Below are 24,341 nucleotides of genomic sequence, written 5' to 3' on the forward strand. Positions count from 1 at the left end.
ATACACTTGTGTTTTGCATTTCATGCCAAAAGTTTAGCATCACCTAGAATTTTAAGATTGAGACATTATTTAAAAAAAAAAAACTACAGGTGTAATTTAGATCTTTTATTTAACATTGTGTAATCAAATAAGTTAAATGCCATAATAGTAGTACAGTAATTTAAAAATGTCACATTTGTTGTTTAAGTATATGGAAAACTACAAAGCGGTATGTAATTCAATATGTTAGCGTAAAATTATTCAGCACATTTCACGTGATTTTATGAAGCAAAATTAATTCTATGAGGTGATGCAAAACTTTTGGTGATTAGCTGTACAAACACACAGCATGGTAACTGTTTACCAACCATTTCAGCTCTTTTGTAGTAACTACTTGGAAATGGCTTGTACCATGGTCTTGACATGTCACCACACCAGGTACTGTAACAATGCTGCTGTCAATGTAATGACACAGTGCGTCTACTTCATAATTCAATAAGCAGTTCTCTAGAAGTGAAATAAAGAATTATTTGCACCAAGCTATGCTAATAGGAACAGGCTTATCAACTTTCTGAAAGTAGCTAGATAAATGAGCTGTATATGTTTTGGATAATATATTGGGAACTGTGTGTGAGCATTGGCACATTTAGGTTCATGTTCCTTTGGAAGAAGCATTTACATTTTTCTTTTAAAAATACATTAACACTCTGGGTTAATGGTCTGTTCTGGGTAGTTTACATAATCTTTATCATTCACAATATTAAAGGGGTTTGGACAGGAGTTCGTTGCATTGGCCACATTTTGATGCATATTAGAGTTCAGTCTCGCCCCTGGGCACTGGTAACCCTGGATACAACATATGGTACTATTAAAGATAAACTTGTCTGGCTTTGATATGAGGGAGTACATGCCTTAAGAAATTGCCTCTCTGTTTCTGAATGAAGCCTGTTACAAGGCCTTTGGGCAAAAGGTCCCAGTAGTTCTCCCTTACCGGTGTTAAATTTAATCTAGCGAAACAAAAATAGGGTCAGTAGGTTCTTGTTTGCGTCCATTACTTCACCTGGCACGTGTCCATTTCATCCACAGCGTATCCGTTTGTTTCCAATTTGTATGCCTTAGCCAAGGCAAAGTGCCCAGCACATCATGCGCAGGAAGTAAATAGGCCATTGAATCTGTCAAAGGAACCGAGGTGGTTAAATTTGATGCATCTCTGCCGTTTTTTATATTGTTCAGCATCACGGAACAAAAATGACTCCAGCTGGACCGCACTAAATCTTTAAGCGCAAAAAAAAGGAAGGAAGGAAGAAGACATTTGATTTTCAAGAATTGCTTCTAGATCTGTCAGTAGTAGCCCACCACAGAAAGGAGGTGGAGGACTGCATTCTGGGTCAAGAGGAGGTTAGGGTCAGAAAGACCAGGATGAGCTAGAACATGCCCTGAGGATGTGTCCTGGACTTCTGTCAGAATTCCTCTCTGACAAGGATGTTTTTTCCTTGGACTGTGAGTACCTCAGCCTCTGGGGAGCAGAGAGCTTTCATCCCTTCTGGCTATTGAAGGGAAGTAGTTGGAGGGAAGCAGCAGCAAGCTGGGCAAGCTTGAAATGCCATGGAAGAGCGCCAGCCAGTCCCCCTGACCTTCTCGTTCTTGGCGCGGGTTTGTAATGTTGTGATAAGACAGACAGTGATTCCATATGTCTCCCGGACTCGCGGTCCTTTCTTAATCGGCTTCTTATTGAACTCAATCTGCAGCGCAAGGGTTTTGGCTCTCGGGGCGCTTTCTGATCTGCAACCCCAGTCCTAGATCTGAAGGCTCCTGTTTTGAGATAATGCTGCCTGACAGCCTCAGAGAGCTGGAATAACATGCTTGCAACTTCACAAACTAAATCTGTTTAATGAAGACAAGCATTCTCCCTTGTAGAAATGCATGAATGGGGGGATTATTCTTTTGGTGAAGACAGTGACACAGCATTCACAAGCTTGCAGGGATGGAAATCAGACTTTGCAAAGCAGGTTGGTCCATTCCTGGTTTTACTAGAAGCTTAGTAAGACACACCTGAACTTGTTACTTGTACATTGTGGCTAATCAAGCTTGTAGTAAAACCTGGAATAGGTGAAAGTGCTATGCATTAGGAGTCTTATTTTCATCCCTGTATTTGAGTTTATATATTAAAACTGCAAAAATAATTTTAAAAAATAATGTTTTCAATATTTAATAATAAACCATAATTGTCCAGGAATGTTATAAACTGTGTAACGAGTACAACATTTGTACAGACAAATAGTCTTTACTCCCCCAAAACTACCATTGGCATACTTTTATTCATTTATACAGAGCTGTGTGGGTTTTATTTTAGTAATTAAAACACAGCACCACCTGCTGTTTTATAGCAGAAATTGCAGGGAAAAAAAAACTTTAGTTTGCATGTATTCTGCAGACAAGTAGACTATTTGTTATATGATGCATACTTATGAGCTTTAAATTCACAAGTGTTTTTTTTTTTTTTTTTCAGAATTGTGCCTTATGGTTGCCTAGCAACCGGAGACAAGTCTGGCTTGATTGAGGTGGTGTCAGCATCTGAAACCATCGCCAACATTCAGCTGACAAACAGCAATGTGGCCGCAACCGCGGCCTTCAACAAGGATGCTCTTTTGAACTGGCTCAAAGAGAAGAATTCTGGGTAACGACTATCGCACCTGTCATCATATGTAAAGCAGGCCTGTACGCTGTTCTTTCAGCATCAAAACAGATTCCAATTCATTTTTATTCTGCTTTTTGATACAGCTTTCCCTAGATGTTTGGTGGTGTCTCCAGACCTGTAAGCCTCACTAGTTTTTGCCCGGTTTGCTTTGCAGAGATGCCTTGGACCGAGCCATTGAAGAGTTTACATTGTCTTGTGCTGGCTACTGTGTAGCTACTTATGTGCTTGGCATCGGCGACAGACACAGTGACAACATCATGGTCAGAAGTACTGGACAGGTAGGGTTTTGTACACAAATATAGTTTTTATGATTTCACACATCCACGTTTCGAAGTTCAGGGATTATATTCTGTTGCTGGCTGCACTTGTAATGCTGTTTTTCCTTATGCAGCATATCTACAACTTGCGATTTTTAGGTTTAATTTTTAAAAAATTCTGCCCAGCACAACAGCACCATCTCATGGCTCAATGTGTTGTTTTTTTTTTGTTGTGTTTTTTTTTTTTGTCAAGAGTATACAGTGTGTTGTATTTGGAACAGTAATTTGTACATGCATTTATCTCTGTACTTTTTCTAGCGTTATTTTTTTTAATAGAATGTGTCCGAAATGCAAAACTCAAGATTGTAGTCGTCAAAGAGAAGTGCTTTGGAATCGCCTGATTTAACAATCAGATTGATTTGTATTTGTGTATATCTGGGTTTTTTTTTTTTAAATAGCTTTTCCACATAGACTTCGGGCATATCCTTGGTAACTTCAAATCCAAGTTCGGAATCAAAAGGGAGCGTGTGCCTTTTATCCTCACCTACGACTTCATCCACGTCATTCAGCAAGGGAAGACTGGGAACACTGAGAAGTTTGGCAGGCAGGTGTCTCTCTGGTTTCATTACAGTCAGTTTGAGTTTAGCTGTTCAGCAGTGTGGTGTTCCATGTTCAGATCTCATCAGTTGCTGTACTGGGAGCAGCTCTGACTGCTGTACATGTTTGCTTGGTCTCTGATAGGTTTCGTCAGTACTGTGAAGAGGCCTACTTGATCCTGCGGAAGAATGGAAACCTGTTCATCACCCTGTTTGCACTGATGCTGACCGCAGGCCTCCCCGAGCTCACCTCAGTCAAAGACATTCAGTACCTTAAGGTTTGTACTACCCCCCCCCCCCCCCATTTATTTTTTGTGCTGCCACGGTGGGACAGTCACAAAAATGTGGTTTTAAAATAACTAAGTTCACTTTCAATTCAAAGACGACCGCCAAAAACATACTTAAGGGATATGCCTTCCTATTGGTAGGTATTCACTGAGCTCTTTATCAGATCTGCTATTAGGCTCCTTTGGGGTGACCTCCTTGGTCCTGCCTACCAAGGGATTAAACTGTCAGCCCATGGAAGCAATATTCTCTTTTCGTGCTTCTCTGGAAGGTAAGGGAAGGCCTCTGTGTACAAACTAAGCGTCTTTTGAAAAGAGCTTTTCCAAGTCGACTGTTATTCCCCCTGGATTTGTGCTGAAAGCTGGCTTGCCGCTTTTGTGGAATCAGCAGCCCTAAAAGCTTCTTTGACTCCTTTCTTCAGCAGCCTGCCTCACTTGCATTGCAGGCTGTCTTTTCTTACTGTCTGTCGTATGTGTGCAACTGCCTGTGCAGTATTGATTTAAAGCAGTGTGTCTTTTAAAGCCTACATTCTTGGGGAGAACTCAGGCTGTACTCCTACCGTTGAGTGATTCAACTGGCTGCCATGCGTGCAGTAGTGCGAAATATAAATAAATACATTTGTAATGTTGTGTGACCCGATCGCTCAGCCCAGCATGTCTGCATTGTGCTATGCTTTTAGCTGCAGTGCAGTGTTTAAGAACAGAAGCAGCAGCCAGTCAGGCATGTACTTACTCCACCTCGGCTGTGTTTTTACCTACCCCGCTGTAAGGTAGACCTCGCCGGCTGCCTCGGCCCACCCACCCCGGTGTGTCGGGCCTTCAAAAAAAAAAAAAAAAAAAAAAAAAAAAAAAAAAAAAGGGTCTTTTTCCCCCCTGTTCTTTTTCAATTCGCCCACCGCAACTTTAGCCTGTGTGTCTCCCTGGTATATGCTACGCGCTGACCAGGTGTGTGACTACATGCAGTGCTTTAGCTGCCCCCCTGTGCTTCAGTACCTTGTGTGCATAGTGCCTCTGTGAGCACGGTATTTAGTACCTCTGTGCACATATCGCCCTTGGTGCTCAGTACACTCGGTGCAAACAGTAGTTGGTGTACACGGTGCAACAGTACTCAGTATGTGGGGCACACTGTGTTCGGTGCACTAAGCGTTTTAATAGTGCTAGGTGCGTGTTAACTGGTGCACATGGTACTTGGTACCTCTGTGTATGCATAGCCTGGTGCACGCATTAGGCTGGCTAGGGCCATGGTGACGGACACTCCTTCCCCTGCGGCTGAACCATCAGTGGCTCTTCGGGCCCCGGTCCGCCCACTCCTTCGATTGTCCCAGAGCCCCTTGCAGGATATCCCCTGCACGCAGGCTCTGGTGTTGACCTTTCGTAGCCTCTCCACATCTCCGCAAGCGAGGCCGGTTAAGCGTTCAAAGCAGGCAAGGGACATAATGGACCTCAAGGCGCAGATAGCCCAGGTCCTGGAGCTCTTGACGAGGCAGCCTGGATTTCCTCAGTCAGATGAGAGGCACTCTCTGGCATTCGGAACCGGGCAGGTTCCAGTTATGGGTCTGGTCCCTGAAGGGGACCTCTGGTCAGCTCTAGGGCTGTCTGATGCAGTCGTGGGTACGTTGCATAACACTAGGGTAGGCTTACTAGGTCATTATATGCCTACAAATGGAGATGTTTTCAGAACTGGTGTCTGACTTCAGGGTCATGACCCAGTCTCTTGCCCTATGACAATTATCTTGCAGTTTCTGCAAGAACTGCTCGATGCTGGTAGGTCACCTTCTACACTGAAGGTGTACTTGGCAGCCATTTCTGCATGTCAATGCCCCGTTAATTCTGTATCTCTGGGTGCGCATTTCTTGGCAATCCGGTTTTAAGCATGCTTACCGATTACGCCCTCAGGAGGGACGTTCTCCCTGAATGTAGCCTTAATATTGTAATGGAGGGTCTCATGAAGGCCCCATTTGAGCCCATACACTCCATAGAGTTGAAGTATCTCTCTATGAAGATTGCCATTCTGTTGGCTATCACCTCTGCAAAGCAGGTCAGTGAGCTGCAGGCGCTGTCAGTGCACAGCTCATGTATGCGTATTTGGGATGATGGCAGCAGGGTGTCACTACATACAAACCCTGCTTTCCTCCCTGAGGTGATCACAGCCTTTCATATGAAGTGGAACTGGAGTCTTTCCATCCACATGGAATTTCTTCTGCCCGGTGTAGGTGTTACGTGGATAAGACAAGATATCTGTGTCATTCTGACCAGCTCTTTGTCTGTCACGGGATATGGACCCTAGGAAAGCTCCTCCTGAAGCAGTGACTGTTGAACTGGATTGTGGACACTATCTCAGAGGTAGCCGCACATTCTACCAGAGGGTTGGCTACATCTTGGGTCCTCTGTCCCATATCTGTACTGCGGCTAGCTGGGCAACACTCCATACTTCTCTAGGTTCTATCACCTCAACGTTGTCTCGTCTGCCCAGTTCTGAATGCTGTTTAGATATTTTGAATGACCTTTGCTGCTGCAACAGTGTTTGCCACTCCTATTTTTTGTGTTGTCTGCAAACTTAACAAGTTTGCTTACTATACCAGAATCTAAGTCATTAATGTAGATTAGTAATAGCAGAGGACCTGATCCCTATGGTGCTCCACTGGTTACCTTGCTCCATTTTGAGGTTTCTCCTCTAATCAGTACTTTTTCTGTTTTCTACATGTTATCCACTCCCTAATCCATGTGCTTGCATTTCCTTGAAACCCTACTGCGTTCAGTTTGAGAATTAAGCTTTTATGCAGGACTTTGTCAAAAGCTTTCTGGAAATCCTAAATAAACCATGTCATATGCTTTGCAATTATCCATTATCAATGTTGCATCCTCAAAAAAAAAAAAAAAAAAAGCAGGTTAGTTAGACACGATCTCCCTTTCCTAAAACCATATTGACTGTCTCCCAGGACCCTGTTACCATATAGGTAATTTTCCATTTTGGATCTTATTATGGTTTCCATAAGTTTACATATAACAGAAGTCAGGTTAGCAGCTTGCAAATAACTTCATTTCTTTGAGTATTATTGGGAGTATCTTCTCCATCCTAGGCGATTTCTGTTTATTTTAAGAGCTCCTAGTCCCTTTAACACTTATGCCTCTCTTATGCTAAAGTTATTTAAGACTGGATAGGAAAAGGTTGACATGTGAGGCATGTTGTCTGTATCCTCCTTTGTAAAAACTTGTGAAGAGTAAACATTTAGTAAATTTGCTATTTTTTCTGTCTTTGATTTTGCCATTTGTATCTTAGACATTTTACCTCCTCTTTTGAATGTTCTCTCACTGTTATAATGTTGGCAAAACATTTTGGAATAATATTGGAAAAATTTTTGGTAGCTACAGTGGTAGCTAGGTTGAGACCTTCACACACACTTCACTTTGTTGGTCCAGTCAAATATTGTATACTATCTATTCTGTTTAGAGCTGTACCGTAGCGGGAGGTATCCTTTAAAATCCCCTCTTGTTTTCCTTTAGGATTCTCTTGCCCTGGGGAAAACTGATGAGGATGCATTGAAACAGTTCAGGCAGAAGTTTGATGAAGCACTCCGTGAGAGCTGGACCACTAAAGTGAACTGGATGGCACATAATGTGGCAAAAGACAACAGGTCCTAGCGATCGCTGAACCACACTGAGATGACCAGGGGACGTTGCTTTTCAAATAAGGGATCAGCTGCCATCTGGACCAAAATAATGTAACCGTAACAGACTGGATGTGAATAACCCCAATCGTTGCACTCTGAGCTTCACTCTGCTTGTTCAAAGCTTGACCACAATGTTTTGTTTTCATTTGTTTTTTCTACATATCTGTATATAGTGAGTATCCATTGCTGAATTTGCGATACCAAAGAAGCAAAAGCGCTAAAAATTACTGGACCATACTCAGGAACGTATGTAAAAAAAAAAAAAAAAAAAAAAAAAAAAAAATATATATATATATATATATATATATATATATATATATATATATATATATATATATATATATATATATATATATATATAATATTTCTATGTGACATTATACTGTAACGATGTCTCTAGGTTTTGAAGCTTTATTTTAATTGAAACGTGACATGGAGTTACAATGGACGTTTTAAACATTGTAATATCTGAAACCAACAAAAAAAAGGATTTTCTAATCACAAACTCTTCTTTCAACACTAAGTAACTTTGACGATGGTCTTACCGTTGATAATCAAATAATTTCCGTGCACTTGTATGGCAAGAAGTCAGAACATCTTTCATAGGGACATACCCAGTAATGAACCAACAGGCACCTTTATAGTGCTCTCATTGGTTTTGTCACTTTGGTTTCTGAACAGGTAAGATGGGTGATCCACCAGGTTTATTCTTTTTTGTATTATGATCTTGGATAAAAACTCAATCTTTAAACACTGGTCTGTTTCTTCGGTTCTCAGATTGGTTGTAAGCATGAAGTCTAATGATCTCTGCTCTGAGGGGAAACTAGGACCCGGGACCAAAGTGCAACTATGTACTTCCCCATTTATTGCTTGACATGTTTATTTATGACATGTACCTTTTTATATCTGCTGTAGTATAAAAAGCAATGGGGATACAGAGATTGTTAATCTTCTTGTAGTAATTTATTTCTAAAGGTATGTATCAACTGTTGATTTGTGCAATACGAGAAGCTGGTTCCAAGAAACTGTAGTGTGAGGTGTTTTTTTTTTTTGTTTTTCCTGCCCTGCTGTTGATTTCACACTGGTAGCTCGTATTTCTTGTTGTCGCTGAGCATTTGAAATCTGTATGCCTAGGGGCAGGCTTTGTTTTTGTTTCATACACTTTATTAAAGTATTTTTTACATTTATTTTCTTATATTCTGGGGAAACTTCATTTTATTTATTTGATTGCCTTTTTACAATATTCATTTGCCGTTCAGTAGAGTGATACCAGGAAATGCTATTGATAGATGGATATTGGAATCGGGGCCAGCAGCAGTACACAATGAAGGTGTTTGTACAGAAAGAACTCTTGAATTGTGTTGATACTGCATTGTCTAGCGCATATGAAGCTGATCATGAAATAGATGCTTGACAGTGCCATCGTTGCATGCTTTGTGAGCCACGGGCACTTTTCTACTCAGCTATTGCAGTATCAAAGTGTCTTGTTTTCCACAACAATATGGATGCATATTTCAAAATCCATTGCCCTTACAAAAATATATTTTATCCTTGGTAGAGGGTTTCCATTGCACAGATGTTCTATATCAAATATATGATCAAATATGAGAAGGTCCTCTTTGAAATTGAAACTCTAATACCCCATTTCTGAATGTTCTGAAGCAGACACATTTCCTTAAGTGTTAGAAGTACCAACATATTTATGTCTTCAATAGCGTATGCTTTTACCCTCGTTCTTCAGAGGAAGGGCTCAAACGGGAGAATCCTGAAGGGACAACAAAGCCAAAGCAAGTTCTGAAGTCTGTTATCTTGTGACTAGATAACAGGGTCATTTTAGACCCCACAGTGCAATTCTGTGAAAGTAAACAGTGTTAAAGAATTCTCATGCATCCATCCAAAACAGATGAGCATGTAATACTTGTCAGTCTCCCTGGATAAGGGTGTCTGCTAATAAATACATTATAATAATCAACTCAGGATATCCTTGATGGTCCTACACTTTATAGACCATTTCGTGGCAGGTATTTACTCCCTCACCCTATATGTATATTAAAATCATTGAGGTCTTGTGAAAATGCCTGTTATCTCCAGTAAACCGCTTACCCTATCCTAAACGACTATCATGCAGCCGTATGTAAATGTATATGCACGTATGTGTAGCTGGGTGTGTGTGTGTGTATATATATATATATATATATATATATATATATATATATATATATATATATATATATATATATATATATATATATATATAGATATATAAAATGTGTGTGTGTGTATATATAAGCAATAATGTTGTATGAATGAGAGTAACCCACACATACAGTGCTGTGAAATTAGTTTGAATAGATTTTAAAGTAAATGTAATGCAACTATTAATAATTCTACCGAAGCATTTGAGCACAAGGTTATTAACATTAACTGCGGATTTCACTGACCTTCGGTTAGCACAAGTTTGGACTAGTGGACATTAAGTACCGTTAGTTTAGGTTGGTGGGGTGGCGGAAGCGTTTTTTATTCATCTCTCTCAAAAATGATTCCCTCTGTCCTATCAATTCGGGAAAGACACAGAGACTTAAAATATATCTAAACATACGCCAGACCAAAAAATGTAGTTTTTTTTTTTTTTTTATGCAATTGCATAGCAAGAATTCTAAGGGCGGTGTAACAGGTTGCACACACTACTCGAACATCATTGCTCTACTCTGAAAAGTACCCGGATGTCGAGGACGTCACTGGTTTTACAGTATTCAAAAGCCATCTTTGTTAGCTGCGGCAGAGGAGCGAAGAGTTGTTTTACTGTCTAGCAGGCGGCGTCAAACTATCTAACAACAAGAGATGTAAGTACAGATCAGTTGCTCAGAACATGAAAACGCGTTAAAGCATGTGTGATAACGTTATCATAACTAAATGCTCGATGCAAACACGAATTTGGCGTGGTGAGAATTTTGGTTGCTGTTCTTAAGTGATGGTGCTGAATCAAACAGGTGACGCCGAGAGATGACTTGAAAAATGTAGTGGGCTGGAACAATTGTATTGTAATTGCAAATGTGCTCGTTTAAGTGCGGATAATTATGTGTTTAGTAATATTATATTTTGTTTTTATTTTATTTTATTGCACACGCGGTTTAAAAAGTTCAATAACTAACATTTTAACTTGTTGCGAGGGCGTGGGGTACCATAACCGTGAGATGCAGAGTAATTGTCAGTTTTTAGGTGGTTGCATTTAATTGACAGCAAGTCGAGTTTTGGTCAACACCCTTTTTTATTGTGTGTTTACTTCCATTGTTCCCAAACAAAAGCAAGTGGTGTGACGTTGACGCATGCGTGCGCGCCCACCAGTACTCATAAGGGGTGCTCTGTGGGTATAAGTATTGCCTTCTTATTTCTTCTGCGCAGTTATTTAACATTGTTTTTCTAGTCTTTGCTCAGTCATTTCAGGAGCAAAAAAATACTGACCGAAGTATGCTAAAGAGTCACTTAATGTCGCCATGGATGTTTATTCTAGAGAATAACTAAACACCCGCCCTAAATATCTAATACATGCTGTGTTGCTGTCGTCTTATATCCCTATGCAGTGCAGTTGTCTAAAGCCTCACTTCTTTTGCAAGAATACATATTTTAAAAGTGTAATTGTGTAACGCATGCACTTTAATAACATACAGTTAATTTGTAAGTTTAAAGCAATCTTAAGCATATGGAACGGTATTGTGGAGAACTGGAAACCATAAAGCATGTGATTCTAGAGGGATCTTTACCTGCATGTGCATGGTCTCTCCCACCCATCTTATTACACACAGCAATGAGATGGAATTGATCTGGCAATTCAGTTCTACCATGTATAACTGTGGTATGGCTCTGCCTGTTCTACTTGTGTGACTTGTTGAGAATACAGATGCTTGGTGGCCCTTTAGTGTGTTGGTCAGCACCCCCACCCCAACTGGTTGTTCTTGGTTAAAAAAAAAAACAACAAAGCTTAGAAACAGTCTTCACCTTCCCCACTTCAGGAGAGAGTAACATCCATAATCATACTTGCACTGTCTGGTATATCATAAAAAAAAAAAAATTGTATTCTGATGAAATTTGCTACGGGCATTCGTTGGCTCAGAATCTTACCGATTACTGATTTGTCTGAGCCGATGAAAGCTCTATTCTCTCCCAATTTGATGGAACTTTTCACAAAATGTGACTATGTAGGAGTTCCTGTGTGATTTCCTAATGAATGCTATAACATTTTGTCTGGTTTCCATTAAATTAAGTGTAAGCATTTATGTACCTTGTGTTATTTTTTTCATCCTGTGGCTGTGCATGGAGTTCTGCTTTTTCAGCTACACTGATACCTATGTTACATGTTCAATCACAATTCCAGTCCACAATGGGGAGTTATTGTGTGTGTTCAAATTTTACTCCTCACATTGTACTTGAGCCAAAAGAAAAATGGTCCACTGTACATTTTGGGTTTATTTTCAGCCGCAAACCTGATCCTGTCGAGCTGTTCTCCTACACAGGCATGGGCATCGCCACTTCATGTGTAAATAACCACACTTGGGAACTCTCCCAGTGTAGCCTGAGGATGTTTAATGCATTTACAGAGGTGGGATGTATGCCATGCATTGATTGTAAAAAATGATGATATCAAATCTAACTTCTTAGATTCATTTTAATCTATGCACTTGCTCAATTAGAAGTCAGTACCAAGTAGTGCTTCACCTGAAAGTCCATTGGTGACTCATATTTTTGGAACAAGTCTGTGTAACCATTGTTATGTCTGTTCACATCAAAAGCATTGAAAAAAAATCTGATGTTTCAGAACTGTTGGTCTGTCTAAAACAAGATGTACAGTATTAGCATCAAAGGAAATCCTATCTCTTTTCTAACATTAATGAAGATTCTTTTAAATTAAATACACATTCTGTAGGGTCATGAAAATGACATTTTAAAACTGAAGAGAGTTCAGCTGCGTTGTATGCATTTTTCTTAATAGGTATTAAAGCATGCTGTGAAATTTGCTGAGGAGCATATATTTTTTTCTCTTTTGATTGCTGTTGCAATTTGTGTGAAACAAGAACATTTGCAGTCTGACCACGCACAGTAGCCAAAGCTGCCTTGTTTAATGACTGATGACTCATCCCGGAATTCATCAGCCGGGTTTATCAATAGTTCTATAAATAAATCAAGAAGCCACATACTGAGAGACACGATGACATGACGAGGAATAAAAAGCAGATTCCGCTGTATTCAGTGGGATACAATGAGCAAATATAACCAGATTAGTATCTGGATTCATTCATTCATATTTAGAATACATTAGGACTATATCATTTAATTTGTATAAATTATAGAAGTAGAGGCACTTGTAGGCAGGTCCTACGTGCATTGTATTAATCTATAGTTTCAGAACAACCCATCTAGTTTTGTTCAAAATATACTCATTATTTGTAATAAATTCTTAAGGTTCTCAGCACATTACCCTTGGTGCTCTACTGATAAATCATACGGTGCCTATAGGAAGTTTTCACCATCCCTTGGATGTTTTCACAGTTTGTGTTACAACCTGAAATCTTAATGCATTTAAATAGGATTTTTTTCCTCTGATTTACACAACCTACTCAACACTTTCAATGTGTGAAAAAAATGGGGAGGCGGGGGGCAAGTCAATTAAAAATAAAAACCTGAAAAGTCTTCATTAGATAAGTATTCACCCCCTTTGCTGTGACACTCCTAAACAAGCTCAGGTGCAACCAGCTGCCTTCAGAATTCACACAATAAGTTACATATAGTTCATCTGCGTGCAATAAAAGTGGTTCACCTGAAATACACCTGTCTCTGTAAGGTCCCACAGTTGGTTAGTGCATTCAAAGCAAAGATACCTACCATGAAGACCAAGGAGCTTTCAAAACTACTCCGTGATAAAGTTCGGAAAGGCACAGATTAGGGGAGGGGTATAAAAAGATTTCAAAAGCATTGAATATCACTTGGAGCACAGTCAAGTCGATCATTAAGATGTGGGAGGTATATGGCACCACCCAGAATCTGCTTAGAGCAGACCGTCCTCCCAAACTCGGAGAAAGGCATTGGTTAGAGAAGACACCAAGAGGCCAATGACAACTGTGAAAGACCTACAGCGTTCCATGTCTGAGATGGGAGAAACTGTCCATGTGTCAACAATAGCTGAGGTACTCCACAAATCTGGCCTGTGTGGAAGAGTGGCAAGAAGAAAGTCATTTCTGAAAAAAAAGCCCATGTAAAATCTTGCTTGGAATTTGCAAAAAGGCATGTGGAAGACTGAAAAGATGTGGCAAAAGATTCTGTGGTCTGATGAAACAAAAATTAAATTATCTGGCCTAAATGCAAAGCGTTATGTCTGGCACAAACCCAACATAGCACATCACCCAGGTAACACCATTCCTACTGTGAAGCATGGTGGTGGCAGCATTATGCTATGGGGATGCTTTTCATCAGCAGGGACTGGGAAGCTTGTCAATGTAGAGGGCAAAATGGATGGAGCTAAATGCAGGCAAATCCTTGAAGAAAACCTGCTTCAGTTTGCAAAAGACCTTAGACTGGGACGGATATTCACCTTTCACCGAGCACACAGCCAAAGCGACACCAGAGTGGCTTAAAAAAAGAAAGCGAATGTCTTAGAGTGGCCCAGTCAAAACCCGGACTTGAATCCGATTGAGAATCTGTGGCAAGACTTGAAGATTGCTGTCCACCAACGATCCCCATCCAACTAGACAGAGCTTGAACAATTTTGCAAAGAAGAATGGGTGAATATTGCAGAATCCACATGTGCAAACCTGACTTACCCCAAAACACTGTAATTGCTGCCAAAGATGGTTCTACCAAGTATTGACTCAGGTGGTGAATACTTACAGTATCAAGTGCTCTATTATATTTCAGAATGTTTTATTTGTATGCACTATGGGGAATATGTTCTATATGGAAACTACAAGTAGTTTATCAATGGGAGCATTTCTGTAGGCAGGAATTATTATAACTAGCAGTTCCCATTACAGTACATACAGGACTATCAATGTGAAAAGTACAGCCCCTCACCCACCCCACACCCCTATGTGACATTCATGCACCATATAATACAGAAGTTATTAGGAGACAATCAAAAAGCAGATACAGAATGTATTTAATTAAACCATATTTATGTGATTGTAGAATTGTTTAAATTTATATGTCCATTGCTTTTCACAGTCATGCACGGCATAGACAGATCTGAACAAAATGACTTGTCTTCCTTACAAGCAATTTGGCAATCCAATAAAAAAAATGTTAAATGGACACTAATTGTAACATAGCAGTCTGTGCAAATCTGCAGAACATTAACCTTCAGAGATATTGAATTGCTACTGATCGAGAAACCCAATGGATGTTATTACATTGATTGCATTGTGAACGTAACCCATTTAAAATATGTATTTACAAGTCACATGCAGCCTTTTACATCATTTGTTTTCCCTAATGTGACATCATGTATAGAGCATACTTCCTTTAAGGATTTTATAAGATAGCATATGGTTTTTTTCAAAAGTGATTGAAAATTGAGTGCAGATTTATTCAGTGATAAGATTATACACCTTTAATCTGAAGATGTGTTGATCGTTCAAAACATCTTTAGGAAAATGTGTGAAAACAGCAGGAGGAGCTGACAGCGTTGAGGTGTTATTATATTTCCATTGTCAAATCTTCCCTCGGCAAAAAACAAGAACAAGTATGTTTGTTGGCTAATATATTTCTCTATCTCAGTGAAAGTTTACAGTGGTTGCACAGTAATTTATTAGGAAAACGTGTCAAGTTGCCCTTTAAATCTTTGGATGTACTCAATAACCTGGGAAGAAATGTATGATGGCACTGCAACTTCCATCGTACTTTTTTTAAAGGTGAATCAACATTGAGGTCACTGTCAACTAGTTTTACAGAAGAATATAATTGGAATTGCAGCAATAAGACTGTGAAACTCAATAACAGTAGAATGGTTTTTGTTCTGATTCATACAATAGGGACCTTTATCTGCTGCTTATGTGACACACTCATACTCTACAATAATGTTTTTTTTGGGGGGGGGATTTGCTTTGCTTTGCACCTTCACCAGACTTTTATCATGCAATCCTACCCTCCCATAAAAAGAAATATTTATTCATTCATCAAATAGTGAATGAAATATTGAATTTTGCATCTTTTCAAAACAGAATCTGATTACCACTTTGAAGTAGCTAAGAGCTTTCTCATTCTGCGGCAGGCAGCTGTGGGGGAGGTAGGTGGGCTATATAAGTTGACCTGTGTTGCTGTGCAAAGGGAAACGGTCTCCTAGTGAGTCACAGGAGACCCCTGCAACCCACGCAGCATGGCTGGAAACACCTAGGCTGGAATGCAATCGTCCTTTGTGGAATTTACTAATAATTACAGGTTCCAATGATGTTTTTCTTTTCCCGATGACACTGAATGGGGTGAAGACTAATTGAATTAACTGCTGTTTTGCTACACCTGTTGAGCACACTGCACTGCTCCCTGTTAACAAGGTAGCTCTTTATATCCCTGGTTATTAGGTGCCATGGGCCCTCTTAATTAGCCCTGCACATTAAAATATGTGTTTCTGTGGCTGGTAGTCATCTTGCCTGAAGAGAAGGAGAACAGCCTGGTGCCATGATGGCCACCCATTGCACAGCAACATGGTTTTAAATAAGGTAATTGGTTTGGTGTGGTGTCTTTCTGGGGAGGTTGATTGTCTAATTGAACATCCCGAGAATGCTAGCTTTGCAGTTCCTGATTGGCTGATCAATCAGTCAGTTAGCCACCTAGAGAAGACACCACACCATTTAAAAAGAACACAGAAATTAAAGCTTTGATTGGGGGCTGTTTTTAATTTGTTTGATTGTTTTGGCATTTTGATAATTGTGCAAAAATTGTGCAACTGCATTCTTCTGCTTGCTAGCCCTGACCGCACAGTAAAAGCATTGGTCTGTACTAAGACATATGTCACTGTCTATCCAGACTGCTGGGTTATAACAAAGGAGTTCTGTGAGGGGTATTTAATAGCTGATGAAGGCGAAGGCACCTCTGCACTTGATTGACACATTACCTCCGTAGTTAACAGCAAGGCATGGAGTGAGTCATCTCTTGTGCCCTTTCGGTTGCCAAGGTAGCCAATATAGGTTTTTTCAAAGTTCCGTCGTGTGTTAAATTAAGTCTTGATGAATGGAATCATTCTGTGAAACATGATTCCACATACGAATCTCGGAAAAATGAACCTCGCAAGAATATGACATATATTGATGGATATTTGAAAGTCATGAGTCATTAAGTCATTAAATCTGGTTAACAAGCTAATCCTCTTGGATGACCTTCTTTATAGCAAGTGTGTTTGAATAGTGTTACAGTTCAAGTGTCATCATTCAGTTCCTTCAAGAGCCCGTTGCTCATTCAACGTTCCTCGTACATGGAGTTGCCACAGTACTGCAACGTTCAATGGGATCACAGTGAGATTCCCAATCAGAGTTTAAAATAATGTACCGTATGTTTTCAGTTTACCGGACTGCAGCCATTAACATTACTGTTCAAAAAACAGAAGTAACTGTCAAATATGAAATTACAATAAGGCTATAACACACCTGTCCTAAATGGTATGGTAACAAACAGCATTGGTAAGTCTATGTAGAAGCTAGATACAGGCTGTTAAAAGATAAAGATCTTAGCTTTGCAATGGTAGAAACACTGCATGCCTCTATTTATCAATTGTCTAACATGAAGATCCCCCTGTAAGCTTGAATGCAGCCTGCAGTGAAATTAATTGGGGACACATCCTCCTAACACTGCCTGTTGTCTACTTGCATTGTTAATTATACTGACATTTCCCAGCACCGGTTACATGTGGGCGGACAATTTCTTTTTCTTTGCTTCGGAGCTGCCTGTAAATCCATCCAATTTAGCTTTGTCACGGACTGCTATTGAGCATTAAATTGACACCTGTGCCCTCTTCTCTGGCCACTCAGACAGTTGAAAGTACATAAGCATCAGTCGGATTAGGCCTGTTGTAGGTGGCTTGCCCGGGTTGAGTCAGTGAGGAGGATTTAATCCTCTCGTTCAGGCACCTCGGCTTCTGATCTGATCATTAATTCAAAGTACTTTTTTTTTTCATAGTCCTAGAAGAAAAAAAAGTTGATTCTGAGTGGGTGGAGAGCCAGCTGCCTGAAAATAATTAATACCGATGTTTCATGTTTCACATGTTCACATCCTTGTTGCTGGCACTAAGTGCTGGAAACCTCGCCAGAGTTCACAGAGAGTGAGAGACAGAGAGAGACAAGGAGAGGCAGTAGAAATGTTCTCTTCTTGAAGTAGGATTGGATTGGGCGCATATAAAAAGCAGAAGAACAAGCGAACATTTATGAACAAGGCTGCTTGGTCCCTCAGTACTTGTCCATTACCTAGCACAGCATCGCTATTACAGTAACAGCATTCAATAAATTCCCAATCTAATGAACAAATAGATTTTAAGAGCACTTTTCTATGATTGCCCCTTTGAGACAGCCATTAATTAGTGTTTTTTTTTTTAAACTCACTCTTTTGCACTCTTTTAGCAACATGATTCAGTACAGCAACTCTAAAATTATGTTTCTCGGAAAACCATGCATTATGACTCAAATAGAACTCGCTTTTGTATACTTACAATGCCATCAAACCTGCATTTCATATCCCTATTGTGATTAGCATAGTTTCTTTAAATCTGATATGTGCAGGCTGCAGGGTGGAGGTGTTCTTGCAATTGTACTATTGATAAATCACAATGCAGCCTGGCTGTAGTTAACCTTGTGTTTTCAGGTCAGCTCCAGCCCCCACACAAGGACCCTTCAGTGGGTCGGCCAATCCAGAGACTGGGGGTCCCCCCCCACCCCCTAACACCACCAGCAACCGCCGGATCCAGCAGTCGCAGGCCCAGGTGGACGAGGTGAGTTCAGAGAGTGGGTTGCTGTGCAAGCCGTGGGTCTGTGTTATAGGATAGGAACTGATGCTATTAATACATTGCAGGTGTCCTGTCTGCTTCCCCCCTGTGGAACATCCTGGCAATGGAGGCCATTTACTGAAATGGATTTCTACCAATGACTGACGTGTAAATAAACTATAACAATAAATAGCAAAAACTAGCTTTGATTTTGAATATAAATTCTTATAAATCTCTGCAAAAAAATTAAAATCTTACCAAATGATTGCCATCATGTGAATTAAAACAGGGACATGCAAGAAGTAATGAACACTGGTTTACAGAAGAATCAAAATGAATGAATCAAAACTCTCATTTGAACAATGACACATGCAGTTCATTACCATTCTTGACCCCCTTTCGAAAACACAGTAATTTCAAAACCTGTTTGGCCCTCTTTTGAAAAGCATTGGGTTCATACGGTGTGTACTAAAGCCAGGATTGTATTATTTGAACTTTTTAAGAGTGAGGGATCAGCCTCCCCCGGTGCAGCGTAGACAGCGGGAGCCTGTGTTGATAAAAAGCACTCTTGATCTAGCACAGTCTGAGGCCTGGTGGGAACGATATCAGTCAGTGGGTCATCTCAGGAGAACTGTCTGCATACACTGCCAGTGCTGGTTTCCTACTGACCTGTGGAGTCCAATGTTGTCGTGTGCACTTGGTCATGCTAGCCTGAAGCGGTCACTGTACTCCTGAACAGAGTTAGCGGTAACCGGGCTCTCGAGATGGACTCACTGTTATTTAAAATGTTTTACATGCTGAGCCATATTTCACAGTTAAACGTGTGCTAATTCGCTTTTTAAATGTCATTTTGTGTAAAAAAAATATACTAGGAATCCAAAGGTGCTGTGGAGAATGTGAAATTATCGCCTGTATAAGTTTACCGTAGTATTTCTGCACTGTATTGTTGCACTTTTCCCATGCTTTTTCCCTGGTTATATTTAACAGTGTTGTTGGGGTATATCCACACATGCTGTGGCTGTAACTTAAACTCGTATAACTGTGTTACTGTGCCACTATTTAATGCGGCATTGCGTTCCCTATGAAGTATGCCAGTACCAAACTTCACACAGTGTGTCTAACATATAAGCCATAGAAAGTGTGGATATACCTTGAGGGCTTTACGCCAGTCAATTCAGGTGTGCGTTTTGTCAGGGATGATTTGTTACATTTAGTGTTAGGTTAGCTATGAATATAAAAATACTAGAATAACCCAGTTTGAATACTGCAGTATTTTAAACATCCAACAGATGGCATCCTACTCCTGTCTTCTTGAAATCTGGGACCTAAGAAAGGATTCATTATTAGATGACAGTAAAACACATGTTCTGTAGGGAATCACTATTAAATTGACTCCTGTGAAAGATCACATAATTACCATTATACTGACCATGGGCTACATGTTACGCCCAGGGACCACCCCATCCCCTGCTCTCAAGTCTTCTGTCTAGTTTGTAAATCCCTCAGCTTGCCTGAGTAGCAGCCTCTTAAACCAACCTTCAGCTCATTGGAAGCAATTGGGAGGAGGCAAGATTCAGTGACTTTTATAAACTTTTAAAATAGGATGTCATTTTAAATGTTTGTGAATGAAGGTTGTGTTCATATGTAGAAAGTAGATTCTATGTCAGAAATCTGATGTTAATCGTGGATTTTCCTACGGAGATCTTCAGTGTCCAGATTCCTTTCACATGTTCATGTAATAAAGTTTTCATCGTGTGTCTCTGCTATGCAGTTGAGTCATCAGTGACTAATCCGTTCCATTTATTTGGAGTTTGTGTTTTGCAAGCTCCTGACTGAGTGAAGATGGGAGCTCTGCCTGGGATTATCAGTCGGAACGCTGCTCTTTTGCAGGTGGTGGACGTGATGAGAATGAACATGGAGAAGGTCATGGAGAGAGACACAAAGCTTTCTGAGCTGGATGACCGCGCTGATGCTCTCCAAGCTGGGGCCTCCCAGTTCGAAACCAGTGCAGCCAAACTGAAGAGGAAGAACTGGTGGAAAAACTGTAAGGTAAGCCCAGTGAAAAGATTTGTTATATTGGATGGTGACAGGCTGGATAAGCCACGACTGGATTGCAGCAACACAGGATATCCACGGGTAGGTGGTTGATGAAATTAAAAAAAAATCAGACAACATGGTTCTACATTGAGTTATAATCATATTGTGATTTTTAATTTGTATTATTTAATAATTCATCCTTTTGTTTTTTTAACAGATGATGATCATTCTTGGAGGGGTTTGTGCAATCATTCTAATTGTCATCATCAGTAAGTACATTTAATATACTCAATTATATATATATTTTGCAATGCCCAAATGATTAAATATATGACCCATTTCACAAAACTTGAACTCTGGTTTAGGCCCAGGCTCTGTTTTCTGTGCTCATTAAACCTCAGTCTATACTCATGATAGTTAACGACGTTATTTCTCGTCATTAACGTTTGACAGAAAGGATATTAACTGTCGGTATTGAGAGGATTCCACGTATTACAGCTACATTTTGTTTGTTTACTGGACAGATTAGGGGGTTATTTGTTTACATAAAAAAAGAACGAAAAAAAGCCTGCAGGTCCAATTTTCCATTGTGATGGATGACTCATTTAACATCATGCTGTTATCACACTTTGTGTGCTTGCACCTGTTTCTTACGGTCATTTCCCTCAGACATTACATGAGGTTTCATATTTGCACAGCTTAATGCAGGACAATATTCCTCATTATGTTTATCTTCCCTAATTCTTGATTACTCAAAATAACACATTTGTGATGTGGAGTCGCTTTAAAAAAATCTTTCCGATAGAACACTTTTATTCTTATTATTACTATACCTGAATATGTTTTATATAATGTGATAAGAGTCTGCTGTTAGTTTTTCACTGCTAGCAGCAAGCATGATAAACCAGTGGCATATATAAGTGTGTAACCCAGTTAAATAAAACCATTTGCTTTATGTAAGCTGCTGATAGCTCAGAGGCTTGTCTTTTTGAGATCTGTTGTACTAGGAAGCAGGCAGAGGATTGGTTGCTATAGAACCAATAAGAGTGCAATGTTCACTGCCTGTTTTCTGTTACAGCTATTGAGTAGCTTGAAGGCTGTATAACACTGAGCAGGTTCAGGTCTTGTAAATTGAATTAGCACTATCACACACATCTACCCATGTGCTCATCTGTTATGAAGCAACAACTACTCAGGATTCATACCTGTTATGCAATTACTGTGGAACACTTTACTTACATAATCATTATTCTGCTCAAGTGTAGTAACACTAAAGCCGGGTGGAGGCCCATGTGTTATGTAAGACTTTTACACAAAAATTGGGTTAAAATAGTCAAATGTAGCCAGGCATTGAAGGGTCTTTGTATGTGTGTTTCTCAAAAGAAAACTGTTTTAACATGTATGATTTAGAAATTTCAACGACAAACATGGACAGCTGGTTTTACAGAGTCCGATGAGCACCGCTCTAGACTGTTTCACCTAAAATAACATTAGTTAGTCCAAAATTAGTGTTTGTTTGTTTTTACCAAAATACATACAATTGCAGAATAGTGTTTTTAATTTAGACAGATTGTTGCCCCTTTATATCTGGACCATGTTCAGGGATGTGTTGAATGTGTTGGACTGTTTTGCACACGAATGAGTTACCGAAAGTACTCCTGCTGCTTGAGAACGTGGAGTACTGTTATACAGCAGCTCTGCTAACTTGTCAATCTTCTGCTTCTCTTTTCAAATAGTTTATTTCTGCACCTAAAGAGGAGAGGAAGTGACAATGAAGAAGACCCATGTTTTCCAAGGACCCTACCTTTTCTACATACTGACCTCTGCATACCAGTCCCATGGTTGTTTTTGTTTTGCTTGTAAATAGTGTGATCTGATGGAGTAGCGTGGTGGTCATCACTGTTACATAATGAGAATTAATCTGTTTCAACTGTACCAGCTAAATACTGCCAAGTGTTCCCTTTTCTGCTTGTCTGTCATGTGACAAGTAGCACTCCGGCATACAGAATCCTCCTCTCCATTCTGTTTGCCAAGCAAAGATATTAATGGCTACATTTTTCCCAAAGGTGACAGAAATATTGCTTTGTAACCGGAGTAGATCTGTGTCCCGTAATGTCATTTAAACTTTTCTATTCCTGATGTGAGTGGTTGTTTTTGTGTTTACAAGGACAGAGCATTAAAATATTAAGGGGAATTTAAACCTGTGTTTCATGCTAACCATATATAGGTTCTGTCTAAAGCCTTAAAGCATGTGCCAATAAATAGTCTTTTGAGATTGGGCCAGTACAATCCAATTAGTTAAGGAAAATGCAAACTACTGTAAGTCAACAGTATATTTACAAAATACCCTATATTGTAAATTTGCTTGTTATTTTTGCCAAACACAGTGCCAGAAATTAGTGCCAAATTGGATCTTCAGTCAAGTTTAACAAACCAAGATTTAAATAGTTCCATTATGCAGATTCCAAGTGCATTAGCCGTTTCTAATAGTGCGGTACGTTGAGTTTGGGATTGAAAGTTGATAAACTCACAGCGCACGCACTGTTCCATACTGTAGATTTCTGCCACAAGCAACATTCTGCATTCTATTCTCTTGCAGCTGCGTCTCTGTATTGTAAAATAGTGCCACACTCTAGCTGTGCCTTGTGTTAGTCTCACAACAAGGCTTGACATTGCAGCGACCTATATCTTAAACGCCGAGTGCATTCACTAGTAGTACATGTTTTTGTAAATGTGGTGGTGTTGTGCCTTACACTTATTGTTTAATAATAAAAACATGGCTGTCCAGTATGAGTACAGTCACAGGAACTGCAGTATTATTCACTGGGACTATGGTAGCTTGCCTTTGTAATCACCTGAGATATCTCTCTGACCCAAAACAGCATGTCAAAGCACAAATATTTAAACAATGATTCAAATCATAGCCTTCCTTTACAAAACGAACCTAGCAACACTTCACTGAAAGTTACAGCAATTGCATGTAAAGAAAATATGATGCAAGCTGATGTTTACCCTCTAAAGGGTACCCTAAAAAGTTTGAACTAAACAACAAAGAGCAGGATTTCTAATCTAGTTTTCCATAAGAAAAAAACTGACATGTGCGTAATTATTTCCACAGTGTAGTTCCCATTGACCGTATTCTGCTGTCAGCTCATTTGGCTAAAAGTCTTTTGATACGTCTCACGCTTTTTAAAGCTTTCATAAATATTCTTGTTAGCCACAAAATGAATCTTTTCTTCCTCTATTGTGACCTTTCTGCGTTACCAGAGTTAATTGCCTATGTATGTTAAGCACAAGTAGAATAATGATACATTATATTGAGAGTATGCAAAAAAATGAGCATTCCAAGTTGTTTTCTATTGAATAAAAATGGCTTTGCCTAATTTGTGTCATAATGGAGCTTCTTACTTGTGAAGACCAGTGATATTGTGTACGTGCCCCTGCTGGAGGTCAGTTCAAGGTCATTCCCGGTTCTGTAGTGTTATGTTTGGGCATTGCATGGAAGTACTTTGTTTATTTACTGGATTTTTTATTTTATTTTTTATGTTGCGATGGTGATCCTGTTTACAGAGTTTAATGTGCATATTAATGTGCAAATAAAAGTTTTGTTACAAAACAAAGTCTGTGCCTCTGTGTTGGTATATCTCATAACACTGTTCCATATACAAAGTGTGAAGAGTTTCAATTTGATGGCTTTTTAACTGACGGTTTAAATAGCAAATGGAGGGGAGTGGACCGGGGGTGCTGGAAGACGCTTAGATGCCATAAAGCTCATAAATTGCACAAAGAAAGAACATCGTTAAGAACCATGTTAACCATTTTTTAACATTTCATGAAACTAGACAGTAGAGGTTAGATATTCATT

At 39.6% G+C, this 24,341-nt stretch overlaps 2 protein-coding genes across 11 annotated transcripts in view; both read left to right on the forward strand.

Annotated features, from left to right (window-relative positions):
• The window catches only part of LOC121326758 (phosphatidylinositol 4,5-bisphosphate 3-kinase catalytic subunit beta isoform-like), a 50,423-nt gene extending 42,747 nt beyond the window's left edge, over nt 1–7,676 (forward strand). For 9 of the 10 annotated variants that reach the window (XM_041270221.1, XM_041270226.1, XM_041270220.1 and 6 more), the window contains 5 exons: nt 2,489–2,656; nt 2,832–2,955; nt 3,393–3,538; nt 3,676–3,808; nt 7,319–7,676. In XM_041270221.1, coding sequence (XP_041126155.1) covers nt 2,489–2,656; nt 2,832–2,955; nt 3,393–3,538; nt 3,676–3,808; nt 7,319–7,456 — 709 coding nt within the window. In that variant the 3' untranslated portion in view covers nt 7,457–7,676. Of the gene's footprint in view, nt 1–2,488; nt 2,698–2,831; nt 2,956–3,392; nt 3,539–3,675; nt 3,809–7,318 lie in introns of those variants that run through there. The other variant, XM_041270229.1, reaches the window with a different exon arrangement.
• A 2,208-nt stretch (nt 7,677–9,884) lies between these two features.
• LOC121327365 (vesicle-associated membrane protein 2-like) lies at nt 9,885–24,096 on the forward strand. Its single transcript, XM_041271344.1, has 5 exons — nt 9,885–10,328; nt 18,319–18,445; nt 20,330–20,488; nt 20,694–20,745; nt 22,213–24,096. Coding segments are annotated over exons 1-5 (357 nt in total). The 5' UTR covers nt 9,885–10,326; the 3' UTR covers nt 22,230–24,096.
• The last annotated feature ends 245 nt before the right edge of the window (nt 24,097–24,341 follow it).

This window comes from Polyodon spathula, chromosome 14 (assembly GCF_017654505.1).
Source record: "Polyodon spathula isolate WHYD16114869_AA chromosome 14, ASM1765450v1, whole genome shotgun sequence".
Lineage (NCBI taxonomy): Eukaryota > Metazoa > Chordata > Actinopteri > Acipenseriformes > Polyodontidae > Polyodon > Polyodon spathula.

Bases quoted from the DNA above. Each gene is read 5' to 3' on its own strand.
- LOC121327365 (XM_041271344.1), top strand. The intron at 18,446-20,329 runs GTGAGTTCAGAG...GCTCTTTTGCAG, and splicing joins CGCAGGCCCAGGTGGACGAG to GTGGTGGACGTGATGAGAAT. The intron at 20,489-20,693 runs GTAAGCCCAGTG...TTTTTTTAACAG, and splicing joins ACTGGTGGAAAAACTGTAAG to ATGATGATCATTCTTGGAGG.